General features: G+C 38.7%; 1 protein-coding gene across 1 annotated transcript in view; it reads right to left on the bottom strand.

Moving 5' to 3' along the window:
* Positions 1-1528: 1528 nt before the first annotated feature.
* LOC139999314 (uncharacterized) overlaps positions 1529-22242 on the bottom strand; it is a 39180-nt gene continuing 18466 nt past the window's right edge. The window contains 6 exon segments of the mRNA XM_072027097.1: positions 1529-1677; positions 3149-4801; positions 5126-5399; positions 7490-7839; positions 8716-8823; positions 21272-21400. Coding sequence (XP_071883198.1) covers positions 1529-1677; positions 3149-4801; positions 5126-5399; positions 7490-7839; positions 8716-8823; positions 21272-21400 — 2663 coding nt within the window.

The following is a 22242-nucleotide window of genomic DNA, read 5'->3' as shown; positions in this document are numbered from 1 at the left end:
ACCAGGTTTCTTTGGTAAACAACCAAACCAACCAAAAGGGATACTTCTAAGCAGCAGCCAGTAGGGGCCGACACAGGATTAGGTTGATGAAGATGGCTTTGTGAAGTCTCCCTGTTGCAGTTAAGGAGACTGAGTCACAAACAGAGCAGGAGAAAATGAGTGCAAGGAAACTGGAGTTGCTCAACATGCAAGGACTTCATATGGATCCAGTAAAATCGGTAAAATTCTGTAAAACTCCAAGGTCACTAGTCTAGACCTACTGCTTGAGTTGTTGCTGAGACAAGAAGCATGAAGCTACATGTCCTGGAATTTGGGATGATCATAAATCCTGCACCACAGAGCCAATTAAACATCTTGGGTGAAGATACTCCTCTCATTTCAGAGGCTGCAACCTAAGCTGGTGGAAGCAACCCCTCACTCCTCTTGTGGTAACACTTTGAAAACACGGATTTCACAAATCAGAACTTGCCCAAAGGGCCATTCATCTTCTCCAAAAGAAGCCCTAAGAAAAACATCAGAAAATAAACTCTATCTGTCCTTCCATAGAAATCTATTACTCCTCCTAGACTATATGAAAATGTAGGTTCTTAACTGGGGTTTTAAAAATGCATAGATACCTGAGCTGAATTTTTTTTTTTTTTTTTTTTTTTTGCATTTCATAGAGGAACAGAAAGCTGCCACCCTTTGAGATGTGTGCACGCCAACATTATCCACAGGCCGCAGACACTGACCTCTAGAAAATATTCTCCAAACCACATTCAGTACTCCACATCAGCTGCAGCTCTGAAAAGGGCAACATCGCAACCTCATACGCTCACTGCTCCTCTTCCCAGTGCTCACCTCCCTTTACAAGCACTGCACAGCGTGGCCATGTTTACAAGAGAATTGCCTGAATTTCAGAGGCACCCACATTACACTTCCAAAAATTATGGCATTTGGCTAAAAAAATTAAATATGGTTGTAAGAGGACAGTAGTAATTACATCTTTAATTATTCCTAAGAACACAAAACACTTAAGTCCTAAATTGTTTACAAATTTAACGGCTTACAAACCCGTACTTCTCAGTAATTTTTTTTTTTTTTTTAAATAGCATTTTCATTCATAGTAGTTCTACTAATAAATCTATAGTTTTTAAAAGAATATTTACAGAACTTTAATGAAAAAATAAGACTTAAGCACATAAAATTTAAGCAGAAAATAGCTTACAATTACACTGGCAGTAAAGTAACATGGCTTCCTGGCTACTGTACTCATTACCATAAAAAAGGGGATAAATACGAGCATAAAAGATTTATTTTTCTACCTGCCATTCTGCACAAGCATCGCATGGTATAGGAACCACTATATGTATCTACTAAAACAGGCGGCATCATATCTGTAAACATATTAAGAAAAGTACTTAGATAATATCATCAGCGATAGCTTTACAAAATCTGAACTTAAAATCTGAGTGTAAGTCAAGTCACATTAAAAATTCCAATGTCATTTACAGAATCATTCTAAAAACTGGCTCTTTAACTGTTAAGACTATTTTCTTGTTCTTGCACTTGCTCTTGTGCTTGATCTTGTTGTCCTGTTCGTCCCTCCAGCAGTCTGAGTTGTCTTCACGTTGCCTTCAAGTTTTTCTTCAGTTTTGTTTCTTTTCCCGTTTTTGGGTGATCCGTTTTCATCATTCTCTATTCGTAGACAGAAATATTAAATGGAAATTTATATCATAAATCAAGCATTTTATAGAAAGTCAATCTTCAGTTCCATTGTTTTTGAAGGGAGATGTCCCTAATGACTACGTTCCAAAGCTTACATCTATGAGTTCAACAAACCAGTTACAAAACCCACACTTCTGCACATCCAATATCCTTTAAAATAGGTCCCCAAGGACATACAGCTATTTCTGAAAGTAGGTTAACATTAATGAGAGCACCAAAACCAATTAGCTATTATTTTAGCTAAAAATTCTTCTACTGATATGTAAAACTAAAACATATCTAACACTGAAGAAAAAAACAGCAAAAATGAATGTACAGCAACTAATTTATTGTCCAGCTAGAACTGCAAAGTCAGGCTTGTAGTTGTAACAAACACACTGGACGCTTCTGGAAGAATCCACATGGCACAGACCAGTGAAGCTGCTCCAAGAGATGAGCATCGACCCAAGCACCACCACTAAAATCCATGTGGGGAAAAAGGACCTCCCCCCAAAAGAAACTATTCAGACCGGTAGAAAAGCACTGGGAGAGATCAGTCCTTTGGGAGGTGCATGTAGCAGTGTCAAGAAGTGAAAACTAGCAGAAGTGTGAAGTCAATAAACCAAGAGGGGAACCTGCCACAATAGATGTACGTGTTACGTTTGGATAAGCACATGTAACAGATAAAGAGATGAAGAGAAATGAAACGAGAGCATGGCCAAATCACAACAGGATTAATGCACATAACCTGCCAGAAAATTCTTTGTGCATCTGTAAAGATTCATTACTTCCATTTTATTATATTTATTTGACGATAATTTCTTATTACAACGTGGTATCTTTAAAATTTTATCACATCCAGCTGAAAGGTTTAGGGAATATTTCAAGTGTCTGAAGCTAGAGCTCTATTGGCTTGGGGAAAATAAAACTGAAAAACGGGAAAAGTGAGAGACATGTGGAACTTCTGCTGTCATTTGAGCTCAAATACAGCTCCAAGTCCTTCTAGCACCAACTTCATTACAGCACGGATAAGTTGTACAAGCTACCCAAAACCTGGACATACAAAAGCAGGAGCTTAGATGGTATTTAGGAGAAAACAAGCACAGACAATGGGTGCTACAAATGTAAATATCATGCTATGCTCATAACCACCTGTAAGTTAGTTAATTGCTGTTATTTAACCTGCAAGTTACGGATTGAGACAGCAGAAGAGCATGAGAGCATTTGAATAACTCAGCAGAAGAGGAATACAGCTGTCAGATGCCATACAATCAATCCATTCTGCTTTGGAGAAACATCTGGTTTGTACAGGATAACCTAGCCCCTTCTTTACTTACCTCTCTTTGCTACATTAAAGACCCACTCTCTATTTACATTAGACTATGGCAGCCAACAGTAATAACCTGTACAAAATTCTAGACTTAGCTATATGTAGAAAATAGAAATATTTTTTTTTCCTCACCTGATTTTGATTTTTTAGGTGGTACATCATCTGCTGGCAACAGACATTTTCTTCTGCGAGAAGTGGAAGTTGTCTGTTGGGTAGGGTTAACCTCTTTTCCTTTTCCAGACTGATTACTTTCTTCAGAACCAGTGGGTATCAAACACTGCATTTCCGAAATGTTGCCGTTTTCAGGCAAGTTGCCATTGTCACGAAGAGAAGTAGCTGCCTCTGGTTTGAATTGTACATTTTTCCTCTTATTTCTCAGTTGCCTTTGTTTTTCCTGGGATGAGTTATTTTCCAGAGCTGTACCTTCACCTTCCTTAAGGATTCCGTTTTGACCTCTGTCTTCAGGCAAGACAAGCTTTTCCCTGAGAAAGGTTGAACTAGTTTCTTCAGATTTGGAAGGAACTATTTTCCTTCTGCCTGCCTTCGATGGATTTTCTTTTCCTGATTGGGTTACTTCCAAAAGTATACCCTGTTGCTCTTTGGGAGTTTCATTCTTACCATCTTCTGGCAAACCTTGAAGTGAACTAGAACTAACAGCCAGTGAAGTGATACTACACTTTTTCCCTGAGTACCCTTTTGAAAGGTCAATTTTTTCTTCGGAAGAGGGTTTTTCAGAAATCATTTGTTTAGCTTTCCTATGATTATTATTTCTGCTACTTTCTTTTGATAAGTTACGTTTTCCCCGAGCAGGAGTAGAACTTGTGGCTTCTAATAATATGGCAGCTTCATTCCTTCTGCCTCTTTTTGGTTGATCTTTTAGACTTGAAACAACTGCTCCTAACGGAACATTTTGATCTTTAAGAGCCTCTTCTTTACCATTATCTGCTGGCAAACCACGTTTTCTTCTAAGAGAAATGGAATTAGTTGTGTGTGACACTGGAGGAGTTTCTTTCCTTCTGCCCCTTCCTAATGGCTTTGCTTTTGCACAGGACACCGATTCCAAAAGCACGTTTTGTTCTTCATTAGTACTCTCCTCTTTGTCATCAGTTTCTGACAAGCCACGTTTTCTCCGGAGAGAAGCTGAACTTTTTGCCTCTGCTGCTAGATCAATCTCTTTTCTTTTGTCCCTTGCTGATGCATTTGCTTTTGCCTGTGTTCGATTCTCTTGCAGGATTTCAGTTTGCTTTGGTTCATTTGCTTCCTGCTCATTTCTTGTCTGCTTTTGATGTCTATGAGCAATGCCATCACTGTTTAGAGCAGTTACCAATGTGTCAGCTGTGTTGTTCTGGTCTTTCATTACTTGGTGTGCCTGCTTGACACAACTAGAGGCTGAAGACTCTTTGGGAGAAGATTCCTCTGTTTCTGACTTACATTTAAGCATAAGATCTAGGCTGTTTACATCCTGGGCAAATTCATCAGCCTTCTTCTCTGAAGAGTCTTTTTTCCCTCTCCTGCTTCTAGTTCTGTTTGCTTCTTGTTTGAATTCCAAGTTGAGAACAGTTACTGGCATTTTATCTGTCTCTCCAGAAGGTGATTCTGACTTTAATCTTTGAGATGCCTTTGTAGTATTTTCCTGAGCATTTTCCGCTTCATCTCCCAGAGATACTTTCCTCTCATTTTTGGTGGGTGATTTTGTTTCCGTAATGGTTTCATTTGAAGTCTCCTTGGCTTTCTGAACATTCTGTGTATTTTCAAGTGCCATCCCGCACATGTCTGGTTTTACTTCTGTTGGTTGTTTTCTAGCATTTCTTGAAGACTTACCTCTTTTTTCTGTTACCTTTACTTCAAGTTCAGTTCTGTTTCCAGATGCTTCTGTGGGGGCAGTCTCAGAAGTCTGCTCATCACCTTGTAGTAATTTTGCTGATTGGTGTTTACGAAGTTTCCTTGTCGTCCCATGAAGTTCCTCTGAAGGAGCTTGTTCAACCTGTTCATTCCTAGCTCTTCTTTGTCTTTTGGGTGGAAGCAGTGCTTCTGTGTTTTCTATTTTTTTCATTCCTCTAGACCTCTTCTGATGCAATAGAAGAATTTCTTCTCTGTCTTCTACACTACCTTTGTCAGATGCGTTTTCAGATTTTTTTAAATCGGTTTGCAGTTGGTGATTTTCATCCTGAGTGCTACTAGATACGCCTTCTGTCTTTCTGCTTTGATCATCTTCAGTTACAGATGTGCTACTGATATCATACTCCTGCAAAGCCTGTTTCCTATTTGCAGGATCTTTTTGTAGCACTGAAGAATCTTTTTCAGAAGACTCAAGATCCTCACTAGGATGTTTTAACTCCTTAGGTTCCTTAGTTTTACCTCTTCTTGGTCTTCGAGTATCAACCTGCGTTTCCACAAGTGAAACGGTTTCAACTGTTTTCTCAACAGGATGCTTTGAAACAATTTCTTTTTCCATGCAAAGATTTGTTCTCCTTCCTCTTCCTGTATTTTTAGCTACTGAAGTTGAAGTACTGATCTCTCCCATCTCTTCTTGGATGCTCTTTTTCTCCAGACCTTGCAATTCTTTTGAATTTAAATCCTTTTCACACTGCTTTGTTGAAGGTGGATGTACAGTCTTCCTTGGTCTGCCCCTTGTTAGTCTCTGGGTAGAGTGGTCTTCGCTAGTTGACAACTTTTGTTGAGAATCTTTATCTTGTGAAGTATTTCCTTTGTCTTCTAAAACAGTTTTATTCCCCCCCACAAAGTTTGTCATATAGAAAAGAGCACAAACAAAAGTTACACATTACTATGCCCGATCAAAGTATCTCTTGAGTTTTCATTTTCCTAGTAAAGTGGTCTTGCTCAAATGAATTTATTTAATTTTAAAAAGTAACAGGGATTTAAACAGACTCCTAGAATAAAACCCAGTTTAGTACACAGAGTTATTTGTTTTATTTGACAGGTAGCACTCAAGCTTTAAGATATATTTTGAAAGTCTTTGCAAATAAAGGTGATTTTAAGTGGATACCTTAGCAACAGGTGATTTTTTGTTTGTTTGTTTTTTACACTGGTATGTTTGGAGATGCCACCGTTATTACATCAAACTACTACACCATTTTTTAAACACCAATAGAATGCCAACACTGGTTTGTGTTACAGATTACTGCTCAAATTCCCTGAGATATTTGCTCCTTCCATACTATATAATTTGGAATTTTTACAACACGTTGAAACTTCCTAACAACACACACAGTCCTGCATATTCATTATTACTCTAGTTAAAATAAAAGTGTTTGTACTTACCATACTCACGACTGCCATTAGTACAAGCAGTTACAGCATCTTCCTGCTTAGGATCCATAACATTTTCTGACCTGACCTAAGGAAATAAGCAATAATCAATACTTTTGTGTGTGTCTGACAGGACAAGAAATAGTTAACTAATAGAAAATTGGGAGTGAAACAGTTGAAAAAAGTCCTGCCAAATACTTTATGAGAAAATGAAGCCAACTTCGTTTGCTAACTGCATCATATATTTGGTACTACCACAAAATTGAACTTAATACTTGTTATCTGAGCTAGTGTAGCAGTTTTTACAGTGAAAGACAACACAGTAGAGTTTTAAAAAGCATTCAGTAAACGGGCTGAACATTGTCTAGTAAGATTAGAAAAAGAGGGTTATTGAATCTAAATCATTTGAATGTTTTGAAGTGTTTTATTGTAGTTCTACACAGACCAGCAATACTCATTTTAATCTATGGATCTGGGAGTCAACAAAAATCGAGGCTAATAAAATACACCAATGACAAGAGTGATGAAGGTGCGAATTGTAAGGTCAAAATGGTAACCCAGAGCAGCCTCAGCAGCCATTTAGGTAGGGTTCCTCTAAACAAAGTACATCCTAATACAAGCAAACAGAGTAGAATTGGTGTCCATTCAGCAAGCAGTGAATGAAAGCCTTATGGGCATGAAGAGCAATCAACTGACTACGTGGTAACACCAAATTTTGGCAAAAGCTCAGTGCTCTTGGATGTTTAAAGAAAAAAAGTGTTTTGAATTTAATCTACAAGCTATGAAGAAGCTGTACAAAAAAAAACCAAACATGCATATATCCCACTTATGAAAAGGAAGGCACAGAAAGAACTCCATTGTAGTCTGTAAGTAATTTAAGGGTGCTTTAAACATAACAGAAACAAATGACTAGAAAAAAAGTGCTCCTTCAAATTTGTACTCAGCTGCATCTTCTGGTTTTTACCCATTCACACCTGGACAAAGCTACCAAGGAAAACACAGGTTGTCAACTTCACTGTTTTCAAATAAACATCAGGTGCTCTTCCAGAAGGTATTTTGTCAGCCACAGGTCTTGTGCATGAGATATTTTAATGAAAATACAATGATATAAAACATGTCTTATTAGATGGCCTAAGAGTTCACTTCAACCACAGGCTCCAAGCTTAAATAAACTCTTTCCAAAAGCTAAAGAAAATATTTTACCTTTGTTTCCTCTGACTTCTGCTTGGCAGTCTTCATAAGCTGCTTGATGCCCGACAGGACCTCTACAAGTCCTGGCTTCTTCTCTGGGGTTTTTAATGGCTGCTTGATGGCTGATCCAACGTTGACTGACTCCAACTTCTCATCTGGTGTTTTCCTTTTACTTTCCAATTTCACCTGAGAGGCTTGTTTCTCTGCACTTAATGATACGCTGTCCACATCAAGATCTTCTTCCAGCATAGCTATTCCTTCTGGAATTCTGGAGTACATTATTTCAAATATAGACTTTGGAGATTCCTCCTCTCTCATCAAATCTGAGATGTCATGACAATCCAGTATCTCTCCTGAAGAATCTGGAGTATTTAATGGTGACACCATCATCTCTCCTGAAATAAACAGTAGGTTTATCTAATTTGGCAAACAAACTAAGCAGGAAATCCAAACATTCCAATCGCTGTATAACTAAGTAAAAAATGGATTCAATCAGCCAAAGCTTTCTACAAGCTAAATCCAAAACTGTGTTTCAGCAATTGGTTTGGTAATTAGCAAGAAGGCAATTAGCTCCTACAAGGCACAGCATACGTTAAAAAAATTAAGCCTAAAAAACCTTGATGATTTTTTATTTAATCTGATAAAAATCATTAGTATTACTACTCTGAATATTGGATAATTCATTCTTGATTTTTGTTGGTGATTCACTAGATGCTCACTTTTGCTAAATTCTTAGTAAAACAGAATTTAAAGAATTCTGAGTTATTCAGGAACACGACTGATATGCAAAGTCATATGCAAAAGACAGAAAAAAAAAGCTAAGGATCATCTTAACACAAATCTTCCTAATCTGACATTTTTCTTAAGTAGAATCTTTGCAAAATTCTACAGCATAACCACTCCCTGCCGTAAGATTTTGTCATTGAATCTAGATGTATCCCCTGACAATTGATTAAAGGATTGCCATGCTTCAACACAAGGTTTGCCTGAAACAATACTTCAGCATTTAGAAGTTCGATATAAAACTGAATGAATAAAAAAATAACACCTACCAAAAAAAATAACTGGAACTACTGGAAAATGTCCTCCAATACATGATAAAAAAAAAATCAATGGTTGCAAGATGCTTTATCTGTACACTAAGTCTGCCTAGCATTAGGCTATGCACTATCAGTGAGTTGCAGACACAGCTACCCCAAAGTATACTTTAATAATTTCTTTCCAATTAACAACCATACCAGATTCTTCAGGAGTACGCAGTTCAGAAGTGTCCATTGTCGTGCACGGTGGTGTAAGATCACTGTCACGAACAGTGCTTGAAGGTGATGTTTCTCCACTTGTATTTTCTGGAGTTTTAAACATCTCAGCCAGCCCTATAAATTATATTCAGAAAAATGAGCACTTGTTTCGGAAAAAAAAAAAAAAAAAAAAGTGCACAGTTGGCAGAACCAGTAACAGGTTTTAAAAATCTCACAACGTACCTGTGAAGCTTTCATCCATATTCAAGTTTTGTTTCGAGATTGGATTTTTCACCACTTTAGGGACCTGTCCAGCTATTCTACCAGTGGTAGAGTGCGCTCTGCCTACAACTACTGTAGCAGGAGATTCTGCATGACCTGTGCTAAAATGACCTTTTATTTTTCTTTCTGGAGGAAAAAAAGGAAAAAAAAAAAAAGGAAAAAAATAAATAAAAATTAGGACACAAAGATCCCTTTTATTTAAAACCTAGCCAGAATCACTCAAGAGATTCCACAATTTTATTATAGAATCATAGAATCATAGAATATCCTGAGTTGGAAGGGACCCTTAAGGATCATCAAGTCCAACTCTTGACACCGCACAGGTCTACCCAAGTTCAGACCATGTGACTAAGTGCACAGTCCAATCTCTTCTTAAATTCAGTCAGGCTCGGTGCAGTGACCACTTCCCTGGGGAGCCTGTTCCAGTGTGCAACCACTCTCTCTGTGAAGAACCCCTTCCTGATGTCCAGCCTAAACTTCCCCTGCCTCAGCTTAACTCCATTCCCGCGGGTCCTGTCGCTGGTGTTAATGGAGAAAAGGTCTCCTGCCTCTCGACACCCCCTTACGAGGAAGTTGTAGACTGCGATGAGGTCTCCCCTCAGCCTCCTCCTCTCCAGGCTGAACAGGCCCAGTGCCCTCAGCCGTTCCTCGTACGTCTTCCCCTCCAGGCCTTTCACCATCTTCGTAGCCCTCCTCTGGACACTCTCCAACAGTTTCATGTCCTTTTTATACTGTGGTGCCCAGAACTGCACACAGTACTCGAGGTGAGGCCGCACCAGCGCAGAGTAGAGCGGGACAATCACCTCCCTTGACCTACTAGCGATGCCGTGCTTGATGCACCCCAGGACACGGTTGGCCCTCCTGGCTGCCAGGGCACACTGCCGGCTCATATTCAACTTGTTGTCTACCACGACCCCCAGATCCCTCTCTTCTAGGCTGCTCTCCAGCGTCTCATCGCCCAGTCTGTACATGCAGCCAGGGTTTCCCCGTCCCAGGTGCAGGACGCGGCACTTGCTCTTATTGAACTTCATGCGGTTGGCGATCGCCCAGCTCTCCAACCTATCCAGATCCCTCTGCAAGGCCTTTCCACCCTCATTCGAGTCCACAACTCCTCCAAGTTTGGTGTCATCAGCAAACTTGCTCAAAATGCCTTCTATTCCTACATCCAGATCGTTTATAAAAATATTGAAAAGTACCGGCCCTAAAATGGAGCCTTGAGGGACCCCACTGGTGACCGCCCGCCAGCCTGACGCAGCCCCATTCACCATAACCCTTTGGGCCCTGCCCGTTAGCCAATTGCTCACCCATCGTATGATGTTTTTATTTAGCTGTATGCTGGACATTTTGTCCAGTAGGATCCTATGGGAAACCGTGTCAAAAGCCTTGCTGAAGTCCAAAAAAATCACATCAGCTGGTTTCCCTTGGTCTACCATACGGGTGATCTTATCATAAAAGGAAATCAGGTTAGTTAGGCAGGACCTACCCTTCACAAACCCATGCTGGCTGGGACCAATGACTGCTTTGTCCCCCAGGTGCGCCTCAATACGTTCGAGAACCATCTTCTCCATGATTTTACCAGGCACTGATGTGAGACTGACAGGCCTGTAATTGCTAGGGTCTTCTTTCTGACCCTTCTTGAAAATCGGCACAACATTTGCCAGCTTCCAGTCTACCGGGACCTCTCCAGACTCCCAGGATCGTTGAAAAATAATTGAGAGAGGTTCCGCGATGACGTCCGCCAGCTCCTTCAGCACCCGGGGATGAATCCCATCCGGACCCATGGACTTGTAGGGATCCAGGTGGAGTAGCAGATCCCGCACACGTTCAGGGTCGGTTGGGAGTTTGTCATCCCCACCGTCCCGGTCCTCCAGCTCGGGGCACCCTGGGTCCCGAAGCCCATCATCGGCATTGAAGACAGAGGCAAAGAAGGCGTTAAGCGTCTCTGCTTTGCCTATGTCATCGTCTGTGAGAAGACCTTCCCTGTCAAGGAGCGGCCCTATGTATTCTTTAGTTCTCCTTTTTCCATTCACATATCTAAAAAAACCCTTTTTATTTTCTCTCACAGACACAACCAGCTTCAACTCTAGGTGTGCTTTAGCCACACGAATTTATTGGTCGTGTTTAGCTAATACAGACTGCTGGGCATACAGAAGTGGTTAAATTGCAGCTACTTTAAAGGGCTGATTCGTTGTGAAATGCAGCTCATATATTCGTTTAAGATTTGAGTGACTACGCTCAATGAGCATCTGAGACAAGTTTTCTTAGCTTTCAGAAACGCTCAGGGATTATCCTGAGAGTCTTTCAGTCTTACTCCTTTCCACCTGCATAGAATCCTTTAGGTTGGGAAAGACCTTCACCATCATCCAACGACCAACCTCACCACCACGTAAAGTGGTTAAACCGGAACAGAACCTCTTTCAAACAGCACTACAGCTTCAACTACAGACAAGGGACAAATACTTACTCCATCCACCCAACACAATTAGTTATTTAGATACATTCTTAAGATGTTTTGAATTAATACATTTCAGTAAATTCAAGTAGATTTACACGCTGTGAGAAAGACACCAATACCCATTTAACATCTTGCCAAAATCTCAAACTTCCAGCTTCTGCAGTTAAATGCCAACAAGCTGTTTCAAGGTTAAGCAAACCCCCAAACCTTAAAAAGAAGTAAAACAAATACCTTTGGTGACTGTGTTGTCTTCTTCATTGGTCTTCGTTTTGGGGCACGTTTTTTAACGGCCTTTGCCTGTGGTCTTGCAACACCCAATTTTACCACTTCTGCCCAAGATTTCGCAACTACGAAGCAAAACAGACACAATAACCTTAACTGGCAGCTGTGTAAACAGGACTTCACAGCTATTTATGATTCCAAAGGATTTGCTGTAGTCAGAAATCACAATTTCAAGCTGAATCTTAACGAGTGTCCAAGCATCCAGTACGAGCGTCCAAGCATCCAGTACAAGTGTCCAAGCATCCAGTACGTTTCTACAACAAAAAGCGTCATACAGTTCCAGAATCTGTGCTAAGTGCTGACCTCACTCTGTCCTCACTCTCTGCTCGAGTTCAAAAAGCATTTGGACAGTGCTCTCAGACATGTGGTCTGATTTTCTGGGCGGTCATTTAAGGACCCAGGAGTTAAACTTGATGATCATTGTGGGTTCCTTCCAATTCAGGATATTCTGCGATTCTGTGAAATATTTTCCTCATTACAAATTTGCCATAAGCCTTTCAGTCTTGCACTTTATTTTACCTGAATTTTTCCTTAACAGAATGTAAGGTTTAACAGCAAAAAAATGTTTTTTTTTGTTTGTTTGTTTGTTTTTGTTTTTTTTTTGTTTGTTTGTTTTTGCTTTTTTGTTTTTTTTTTTTTGTTTGTTTGTTTGTTTTTTGTTTGTTTTAAGTGAAACATATCCAGGATTAACCAGGAAGGCCTGTGATTTTATCTCACCATATAATAGGACTATCACTGAGACACTGCACACAGACACTGCACACAGCATGTTATTCACAACTTTAAAATGATTCTACAAAAAACGAAGATAGCAAAGAATAATAAATTGCCAGATGAATGTTGATATTGATGGGAAATTTTAAATTTGACTTTGAAAGAGTCAAATTGATATAATTTGTTTTCATAAATTAAAGACATCTCATCTTTAAGTGTTTTCATAAAGATTAAATTTTCAAGAACCAGATTCCCTCTCAATTTTTCCAGTGGTATCAAAACTATTTTGACCAACATTTGAATTTGAATGTTCAACAATTAAAATATTTGTGTCTCAATGGTTATCATCCATGATGTCTGCCATACACCCAACACTTACAGGCAGTCCAGTCTACAACTGACAGTGTGTGAACTGGCTAGGGAAAAAGGCATAAAGAAACTAAGCTGAATACAGGTAAAATGCATGTTTTCACCAACAAAAATTATTGAACTGAAATTGTATCAGTTATATACTACTCCAAATTGAGGGACTTGGAGGATCAATACCGCAATTAACCTAACAGAACCTTACTTAATGACTTTAATTCACGTGAAAGATTCACCCCACTGCCATTCCTCCCTCATTCTGTCCTCCTGGTGAGGCCAGGAGTGTCCCGAGAGCACATAGAAGTGTGCCCAAAGGGAATTGCTGATTTTGGAGGCACAAGGTGCCTATGGGGCCAGGTCGGGAGCTGGGCTGGGATGAGCTCCATCAGGCAGCTGGACCAGGCCCGTTTCCAGCGTGGCGGATGAGCAGCCTTTGCCCTGAAACTCAAAAGTCAAACTCTGTCGCTGACTTCCCTTACTAAAATGGGAGCGTGGTTGAGAGGGGCCATCTCTTGCCTGGGGATGCCAGTCTTTCCCTGTAGTTAATGGAAAGAAGGAGGCTTCTCTAGAGGGCGAAGGCGAGCTGAAACCTCAGCTGGAGTGCCCTGGAGGTACTGCTGTGTCTCCACTGCCTACACAGGGATCTTGGGAGGCAGGTCTCCGGGTGATCAAATTAGTCTTTGTGTCTGCCTCATTCCCTAATTGTCAGTAGATATCCCAACTAGTGAACAATGTACAGCATAACAAAGGAGGCACACATATAAAAAGGAGCAGAATTAGCCTGCGCTAATTGGTGGGCCTGACTTTGCTGACAGGAACCAGGCAGTTAAGAGGAGGGCTAGGAAGTAATTCACTAACTAAAATACACCTCAGAACACAGTAGTAAAATGATTTTATCTTGGTAATTTGACAGACTGGAACAGCAACAGATGAAAGTTTTTCATTTGTTTGTTTGTTTTAACCTGGCCCAGCTACCAGGTCAGACTGCTAGAAGTCTCGGCTGTTGATGTAAATGAGTTGAAGGCTTTGACTTGAAACTTGTTCTCGGTGGGTCCGATTAAAGTGAATTTGGCCCTCGTTTTACATGTGATTTCTGACAAAATGATCTGTCTGACCCTCCTACAGGGTGTTATCATTGTCCTTTATTTAAAAATAGATCATTTGGAGCTTTATGTACGTACGCAAAATATTAAGTACAAAATTCACACAACTTCCACAGTTGGCTGGCTTGCAGAATATTTCTCTCAAACAAAACCAAGGATTTAACACTTTGCCTTACTTTGCCTTAGTAAACGTGCTTTTAGCTTGTTAAGAAAAGCCCAATCTTTAAATATAATTTAAAGCTCTAATTAGTTGATTTTAGGCAATTTTTTTTTGACATTTTAATGGCAAGGATACCTGGATTTTTTCTGGTATTCATGAAGATATTTGATAAAAAGGTAGATGCAACTCTCTCTGAAAATAGCAAAAAAACAAGTTCATGGGATCTTTTCTAAGCCATACAGTAGCCATTTAGATTTTCTTATATGCTTTCAAAGCTATCCAGGAGCCTGGTAAAGGCTCTTAATTGCAGAACTTCCCAATTTCTACTCCACTAGCACTTCTTTAACTAGGTCTTTTCCTCCAAAATACGATCCTGTCACTGAAGGAAATAATACTGAGGAAATGAAATATGGAAGTTAAATATTAACTTTTTTTTCCCTTTTTAGAGAAAAAAAAATATATATATATATATATACTTTTCAGATGGCTGCAAGCCTGAGCAGTCCTTTCATCTCCCACTCTCAATGGCAAAAGATGCATTTCTAGAAATGGCACGCAAGTTTTATGGTTAATAAAATAGTTTATTGCGCCATTATTGTTAAGAAGTTTTTCTTGCAATGGAAAAGCATTCAGGTACACACTAAAACAACACCAATCCCACAGAATATTGTGTTTGTTCAAGCATTCAAACTTGATTAAACTTCTCTTTCAAAGTACTGCTGCATCACAGTTCAGTGAGCCCAAATCTCTCCTAATGCTTGGACACTTCTGATAAAGGATTTGTGTCAGGAACGTGTTTTAAAGTGCTGTTCTGAAGTCGGAATAGTTCTAGACAGAGATATTCAACTTCCTGCTAGGGAGAGGTGCTCAAATTAAGCATAAGAAGGTACTTGTATCTACCCTGAGTACCATAAAAAGCTATCAGATGACCCAATATAACTAACAGTTAAAATTCTACTTCTACATCACCTTCTTCCAGTGTATTGCCTCCCCAAATTTGAGCCTTTCAAGTGCACATACAAGCGCAAGTCACAAGCCTCAGAATATTCACTAACTGAGTTTTGGAGATGCAAGTAACCCCAAAGGCTTTTTTTTTTTTTTTTTTTTTTTTTTAAAGAAGGGTGCAAGTTCCACCTGTTTCAGTTTTATTTTGTTTGTTTGTTTTCTTTTGTTTTTTCTTCCTCCCCTGAGGACAAACCATAAATTCTATCCTAAAGAAGCAAGAAAGGAAGCTGAAATAAGAATCTATGGAGATGACATCCTCAAAGATCATCAATTACCTGATATCTTTTAATCTTTGAGAATTGGCTCCATCAGATCTCAGCCTTTGGGAAATTATCGAACCTGACAGTGTTTACAACTCAGCATCAAGGTTAACAACTACAATCACACTGTTCTCTCAAAATAGCATTGCACCTTAGTGTCAAGTCAGGAGAGGAATGCCATGGAAAGATACAAATTAAAAGATGGAAAATTCAAACCAATACAGGTTTTCTTGTAATTAAGCAGCTGATCTTGTTATCAAGAAACTTTTTTGAGCTATGAACTCACAGTAGTCAGAAAGGATATTGGATATGAAAGAGAAAGTCAAGAGTAAATGACATATCTCTATATAAACTATACCATTGATTACAGTACAGGTTTGAAATATTAAAATCTAATGTCAGGATTATTATTTTTTTTTTTTTTTTTTGGAAGATTGCTTAGAAAATATGAATACCGAGTTAACTAAACGCTCAGCCTTACAGCGAATATTTTAGTTACCCATTTTAATAAAATGTGACCAGGCTCTTAAACAAAAATAGAATAATAAAAAATAATAATAAAATGGACTGCATATTTACTATCTTACTGTATCCATGTAAAATGTTATTTAAAATTTTATTTAAAAGCCTTTCTAGAGAGTATATATTATACCATTACTGAAAATTATATTAGAAAGGCAGCTGTGATATTCTTTCTTATTTTTATTTTACCTGGCCATGGATATTCACCACCACTCTTCACCAACATTATTTAGTACTCATTCTCTACTGTTCTACTGTCTAAATATCTCTCTCCTCCTTAAAATATATTTATAAATGTAAAAATATATAGACACATACAGAGAAAACTATGAATCCAAATAAAGGCATGAGTAACTGTAAACATATTTTTATGAATTCCTGAAAGCTACATTTATTATATAAAACAAACAAACAAACAAAAACACAAACACAGAATTAAAGTCAACTTTATTTTATTTACTATTGTCAAACAAAAACTTTCTAGGGCAAGACATTAAAAGAAGTGAGGCATATATAGAAACTTAATTACATTCTTTCAAAATCCATAGTCAAAACATCCTAGTTCAATGGACACATAGCACATTATGTGGTGTACAAAAGTGTTACTGCAGATAAAGACATTATGGCAACATCTGCCTGGCACTTTAACACCTCCTTATATTAAAAATTACATACACTTCCAATGCTAAGGATCAGCTGTTTCTCCACCTTATGTTTTCAGTCTATGCCTCTTGAAAAATACAGAAATATTTCTTTAAGTGAAAGCCAAACAGTATTTGGAAATAAATAAATAAATACATAAGTAAATGAAGTCTTTGCTATGATCACTTACAGTTCATACCTGGGGACAGAAAAGGACACTGTAAAGTCACATCCCAAAGGTAAATAAATCAAGGTAGCGATAGAGTTATAAATACCTCCACATAGGATATTTTACAATTTGTATTGAAAATAAGCATTACAGAATTTCTGAGTTTCTCTTAAATTATTTTTGTGTCACTTTCTTTCAGAAGTTCTGCACAGGTACCCTTGTTTTTCCCTTGAATATTTACCTAGCATAAGACTCAGAATATTTTAGCTTGAGACTCAGACCATTTTAGAAGATATTTTCGTGTAATAAAAGAATTGCAATTTGCATTCTTTAAGGACACCACCACCTTCCAGAAACACATTAAATGAAGCAGAATGAAATTGAAGTAGGGCAGTTTGGGAATTATTGTCAGCTGTGTTGCAGCTCTGAAGGGCTCTTTCAAGTTAGGCATTCAATTTAGGCAAAAATACCTGGCTTCTTGTAGAGTTTATAACCTAAAGGCTATTGATTTGGCAGTATCAAAGTCGGTGAAGATTCCTGGAAGGAGCTGAGTGTCGGTGTACACTCAGGAGATGACCAATGACACAAGACATGGGATGACAACCGCACATTTATATTTGCCATCAAAATTTTTGAGAAAATAGTTAACTTGAGACTCCTAGCTATACTTGAGAGCAAATTGCAAGATATTTATGCGTACTATGTTACAGAAAATAATCCTATGACACATTTTTCCTTGTGGGGCTGTGAGTCTCACGAGATGAAGGTTGACCACCTTCTGTCCCCCTGAACTACTGTAATGGTACAGATCTAGTCGACACGTCACCATTTGCCTAGGGATGGATACCACTTTTTCTTTACTCATGTTTAGCTTGTACTAAATAGTAATATAAAAGTAGAAAATAAATTAGTTCACTGCCACAGAGATATCAAATGTATATCAAGTATTAATTATGCATTTAGTATGTTCAGAAATTGGTAACTCAGCTCTGAAAAATATATATAAGTGTATAACTTTGATAACTTTATATGCATACTTTACATATACATAGAAAGTCACAAACTAGGAGCAAACAAAAAATGAGATATCAGACAGAATCACTGGAGACAAAAATATATATATTAATTAGAATCAGAAAATATGCCTGTGTTCAGCTCTATTTCTCAATAAGGCTATAACGTTTGCATATGTGTGGTTCACTGGAGCTTGTTCTCACTGTAGGTGTGTTGGTAGGACTTTGCTTTCCTCTGAGATTCTACAACTAAAGTAGGTTATTTATTCCCATTCTGTGTTAAACAGATGCATAATTTACTTCAAACCACTGTTACCATTGCTCCCCAAAATGATGTGCATAGGCTGCTGATCTTTAAAACTTGTTAAAATACATGTATATACATATATATATACATGTATATCAGTTTACTAGTTTTGAAGAGACAGACTTCAAAACAAATCAGAGACACCAAATACTTGAGTTTAAAATCCTGTATAAAACCTTTAACGTGACCTGTAGAATTACCAATTCTGCTGCATGAAAGTCACAGATACTGTCTTAAAACAAGAGTGTGGACTCTTTCTGCTGGTGTCAGTTAGGACGAGGCTGGTTTTTAGAATAAAAGCAAGGACAAAACTAACAATCATCTTTAGAAGGGAATTTCTTGCACTGCCCCAAAAGGCCATTAGGACCTCTTTTGCTAAGCGAGGCCCCATTTCTGTAGTATCTCAGCAGACAGAGTCAGCTGCTCTTTATGGACTATTATTTACTTATTAATTAGATATTTCAAGTCAATTTACTTAGTCTGAGCATTAGCTGCTCTACAGAAAACAACCACAGAGCAGTTACTTTCCTGTGGATCGCAGCCCCAATTAATAAGCCCGAGTGGCTGAATGGGGAGCAAGCTCAGGCCCTGTGTGGCAGTGGGGTTAAGCAGTCACAGCCCAGCTTCTGGCACGCTTCGTTAGCCCCCGCTCATCAGCAGTCACGTGCTGACCACAGCTGAAGTGGTGGGATGTGTGATACCCTAACGCAGTGTGCCAGGTGCTATGAAAAATGATTTGCTCCTAGCGGCGCTATCTAGTTAAGGGTGTTCTCTCAGTTCTTTTGAAGTGGTTTGTGAAAAGGAGCCGAGAATCCCCCCTCCTGCTTCTTTCAAGAACTTTGTTTGGAAAAAAAAAGAATATTGCCCTGTTAGGAAAGCCTTAATTAGGTTTTATCCAATGAGTCAAGAGTAACATTTATGCAGAACAGCTTTTGTGTGGTGAATGTCTTGTTTGCACGACCTGTGACACTCAACAAACCCAAACAAAATGCCCCTTTGCTCATCTCGCTGACGAGCTCTTCACTTTGCACAGCTTGGCACAGAGGCCAAGATGCCCTCTTATATCCTAGTTGCAGCTACTGAATGGAAAACAAGGCAGCTCCTTCAATGCAGTGATGGAAACTTGGCAAGTGTTCTTCCTCTACCCTCACAACTCCGTGCCTCTGCCCAAGGCTTTCATCTCCTCTGGTATGGAGGCCGCCTCACTATCGAACACGTACTAGCTAAATTAGGGAAGATGGAATGATCCCTTATCATTAAGGCTGTGTGTGATGCAATTAAAATGGAGCATTTTCTCACAGCACAAGAGTTCAGCCCTGTTCTCATTCTGAAAAAAAAAAATAAAATAAAATAAAAAATAAAAATTGGGGTGTGCCTTAGGACTTTGATTTGTTAGAAATTACTGCCTTGAATAATTATGGGATGATATTAAAGACTGAAATGACAGACAAAGAGCAACTTAGAGGCACTTGCTTCTCTTACATAACTGCAAGAACAAAAAATACAGGTTGGAACACGGAAGACAGCAAGGCTGTGAAGCTGACCTAGAAGGGTACTTATATCATGAGCTTCCAGAGGTCAAAGCGCTGCTGTTATTTCCTCTTTCTACCCACATTGCATAGGGAAAGCTACTAAGCCAAATGACAAATTGATCCCAAGCACATCACCTTCAAGGGGTTACAAATGCCAAGCTGCTTTGTCCTGTTTCTCTTCTGAATCTGTTGGTGGCTATCACCAGGTTTCTTTGGAAAACAACCAAACCAACCAAAGGGGATACTTCTAAGCAGCAGCCAGTAGGGGCCGACACAGGATTAGGTTCGTGAAGATGGCTTTGTGAAGTCTCCCTGTTGCAGTTAAGGAGACTGAGTCACAAACAGAGCAGGAGAAAATGAGTGCAAGGAAACTGGAGTTGTTCAACATGCAAGGACTTCATATAGATCCAGTACAATTGGTAAAATTCTGTAAAACTCCAAGGTCACTAGTCTAGACCTACTGCTTGAGTTGTTGCTGAGACAAGAAGCATGAAGCTACATGTCCTGGAATTTGGGATGATCATAAATCCTGCACCACAGACCCAACTAAACATTTTGGGTGAAGATACTCCTCTCATTTCAGAGGCTGCAACCTAAGCTGGTGGAAGCAACCCCTCACTCCTCTTGTGGTAACACTTTGAAAACACGGATTTCACAAATCAGAACTTGCCCAAAGGGCCATTCATCTTCTCCAAAAGAAGCCCTAAGAAAAACATCAGAAAATAAACTCTATCTGTCCTTCCATAGAAATCTATTACTCCTCCTAGACTATATGAAAATGTAGGTTCTTAACTGGGGTCTTAAAAATGCATAGATACCTGAGCTGAATTTTTTTTTTTTTTTTTTTTGCATTTCATAGAGGAACAGAAAGCTACCACCCTTTGAGATGTGTGCACGCCAACATTATCCACAGGCCGCAGACACTGACCTCTAGAAAATATTCTCCAAACCACATTCAGTACTCCACATCAGCTGCAGCTCTGAAAAGGGCAACATCGCAACCTCATACGCTCACTGCTCCTCTTCCCAGTGCTCACCTCCCTTTACAAGCACTGCACAGCGTGGCCATGTTTACAAGAGAATTGCCTGAATTTCAGAGGCACCCACATTACACTTCCAAAAATTATGGCATTTGGCTAAAAAAAATTAAATTTGGTTGTAAGAGGACAGTAGTAATTACATCTTTAATTATTCCTAAGAACACAAAACACTTAAGTCCTAAATTGTTTACAAATTTAATGGCTTACAAACCCGTACTTCTCAGTAAAATTATTTTTTTTTAAATAGCATTTTCATTCATAGTAGTTCTACTAATAAATCTATAGTTTTTAAAAGAATATTTACAGAACTTTAATGAAAAAATAAGACTTAAGCACATAAAATTTAAGCAGAAAATAGCTTACAATTACACTGGCAGTAAAGTAACATGGCTTCCTGGCTACTGTACTCATTACCATAAAAAAGGGGATAAATACGAGCATAAAAGATTTATTTTTCTACCTGCCATTCTGCACAAGCATCGCATGGTATAGGAACCACTATATGTATCTACTAAAACAGGCGGCATCATATCTGTAAACATATTAAGAAAAGTACTTAGATAATATCATCAGCGATAGCTTTACAAAATCTGAACTTAAAATCTGAGTGTAAGTCAAGTCACATTAAAAATTCCAATGTCATTTACAGAATCATTCTAAAAACTGGCTCTTTAACTGTTAAGACTATTTTCTTGTTCTTGCACTTGCTCTTGTGCTTGATCTTGTTGTCCTGTTCGTCCCTCCAGCAGTCTGAGTTGTCTTCACATTGCCTTCAAGTTTTTCTTCAGTTTTGTTTCTTTTCCCTTTTTTGGGTGATCCGTTTTCATCATTCTCTATTCGTAGACAGAAATATTAAATGGAAATTTATATCATAAATCAAGCATTTTATAGAAAGTCAATCTTCAGTTCCATTGTTTTTGAAGGGAGATGTCCCTAATGACTACGTTCCAAAGCTTACATCTATGAGTTCAACAAACCAGTTACAAAACCCACACTTCTGCACATCCAATATCCTTTAAAATAGGTCCCCAAGGACATACAGCTATTTCTGAAAGTAGGTTAACATTAATGAGAGCACCAAAACCAATTAGCTATTATTTTAGCTAAAAATTCTTCTACTGATATGTAAAACTAAAACATATCTAACACTGAAGAAAAAAACAGCAAAAATGAATGTACAGCAACTAATTTATTGTCCAGCTAGAACTGCAAAGTCAGGCTTGTAGTTGTAACAAACACACTGGACGCTTCTGGAAGAATCCACATGGCACAGACCAGTGAAGCTGCTCCAAGAGATGAGCATCGACCCAAGCACCACCACTAAAATCCATGTGGGGAAAAAGGACCTCCCCCCAAAAGAAACTATTCAGACCGGTAGAAAAGCACTGGGAGAGATCAGTCCTTTGGGAGGTGCATGTAGCAGTGTCAAGAAGTGAAAACTAGCAGAAGTGTGAAGTCAATAAACCAAGAGGGGAACCTGCCACAATAGATGTACGTGTTACGTTTGGATAAGCACATGTAACAGATAAAGAGATGAAGAGAAATGAAACGAGAGCATGGCCAAATCACAACAGGATTAATGCACATAACCTGCCAGAAAATTCTTTGTGCATCTGTAAAGATTCATTACTTCCATTTTATTATATTTATTTGACGATAATTTCTTATTACAACG

Source organism: Anas platyrhynchos, chromosome 23 (assembly GCF_047663525.1).
Source record: "Anas platyrhynchos isolate ZD024472 breed Pekin duck chromosome 23, IASCAAS_PekinDuck_T2T, whole genome shotgun sequence".
NCBI lineage: Eukaryota > Metazoa > Chordata > Aves > Anseriformes > Anatidae > Anas > Anas platyrhynchos.
The sequence above is the reverse complement of the archived record's forward strand: the minus strand, read 5'-3'. Positions and strand labels throughout refer to the sequence as shown.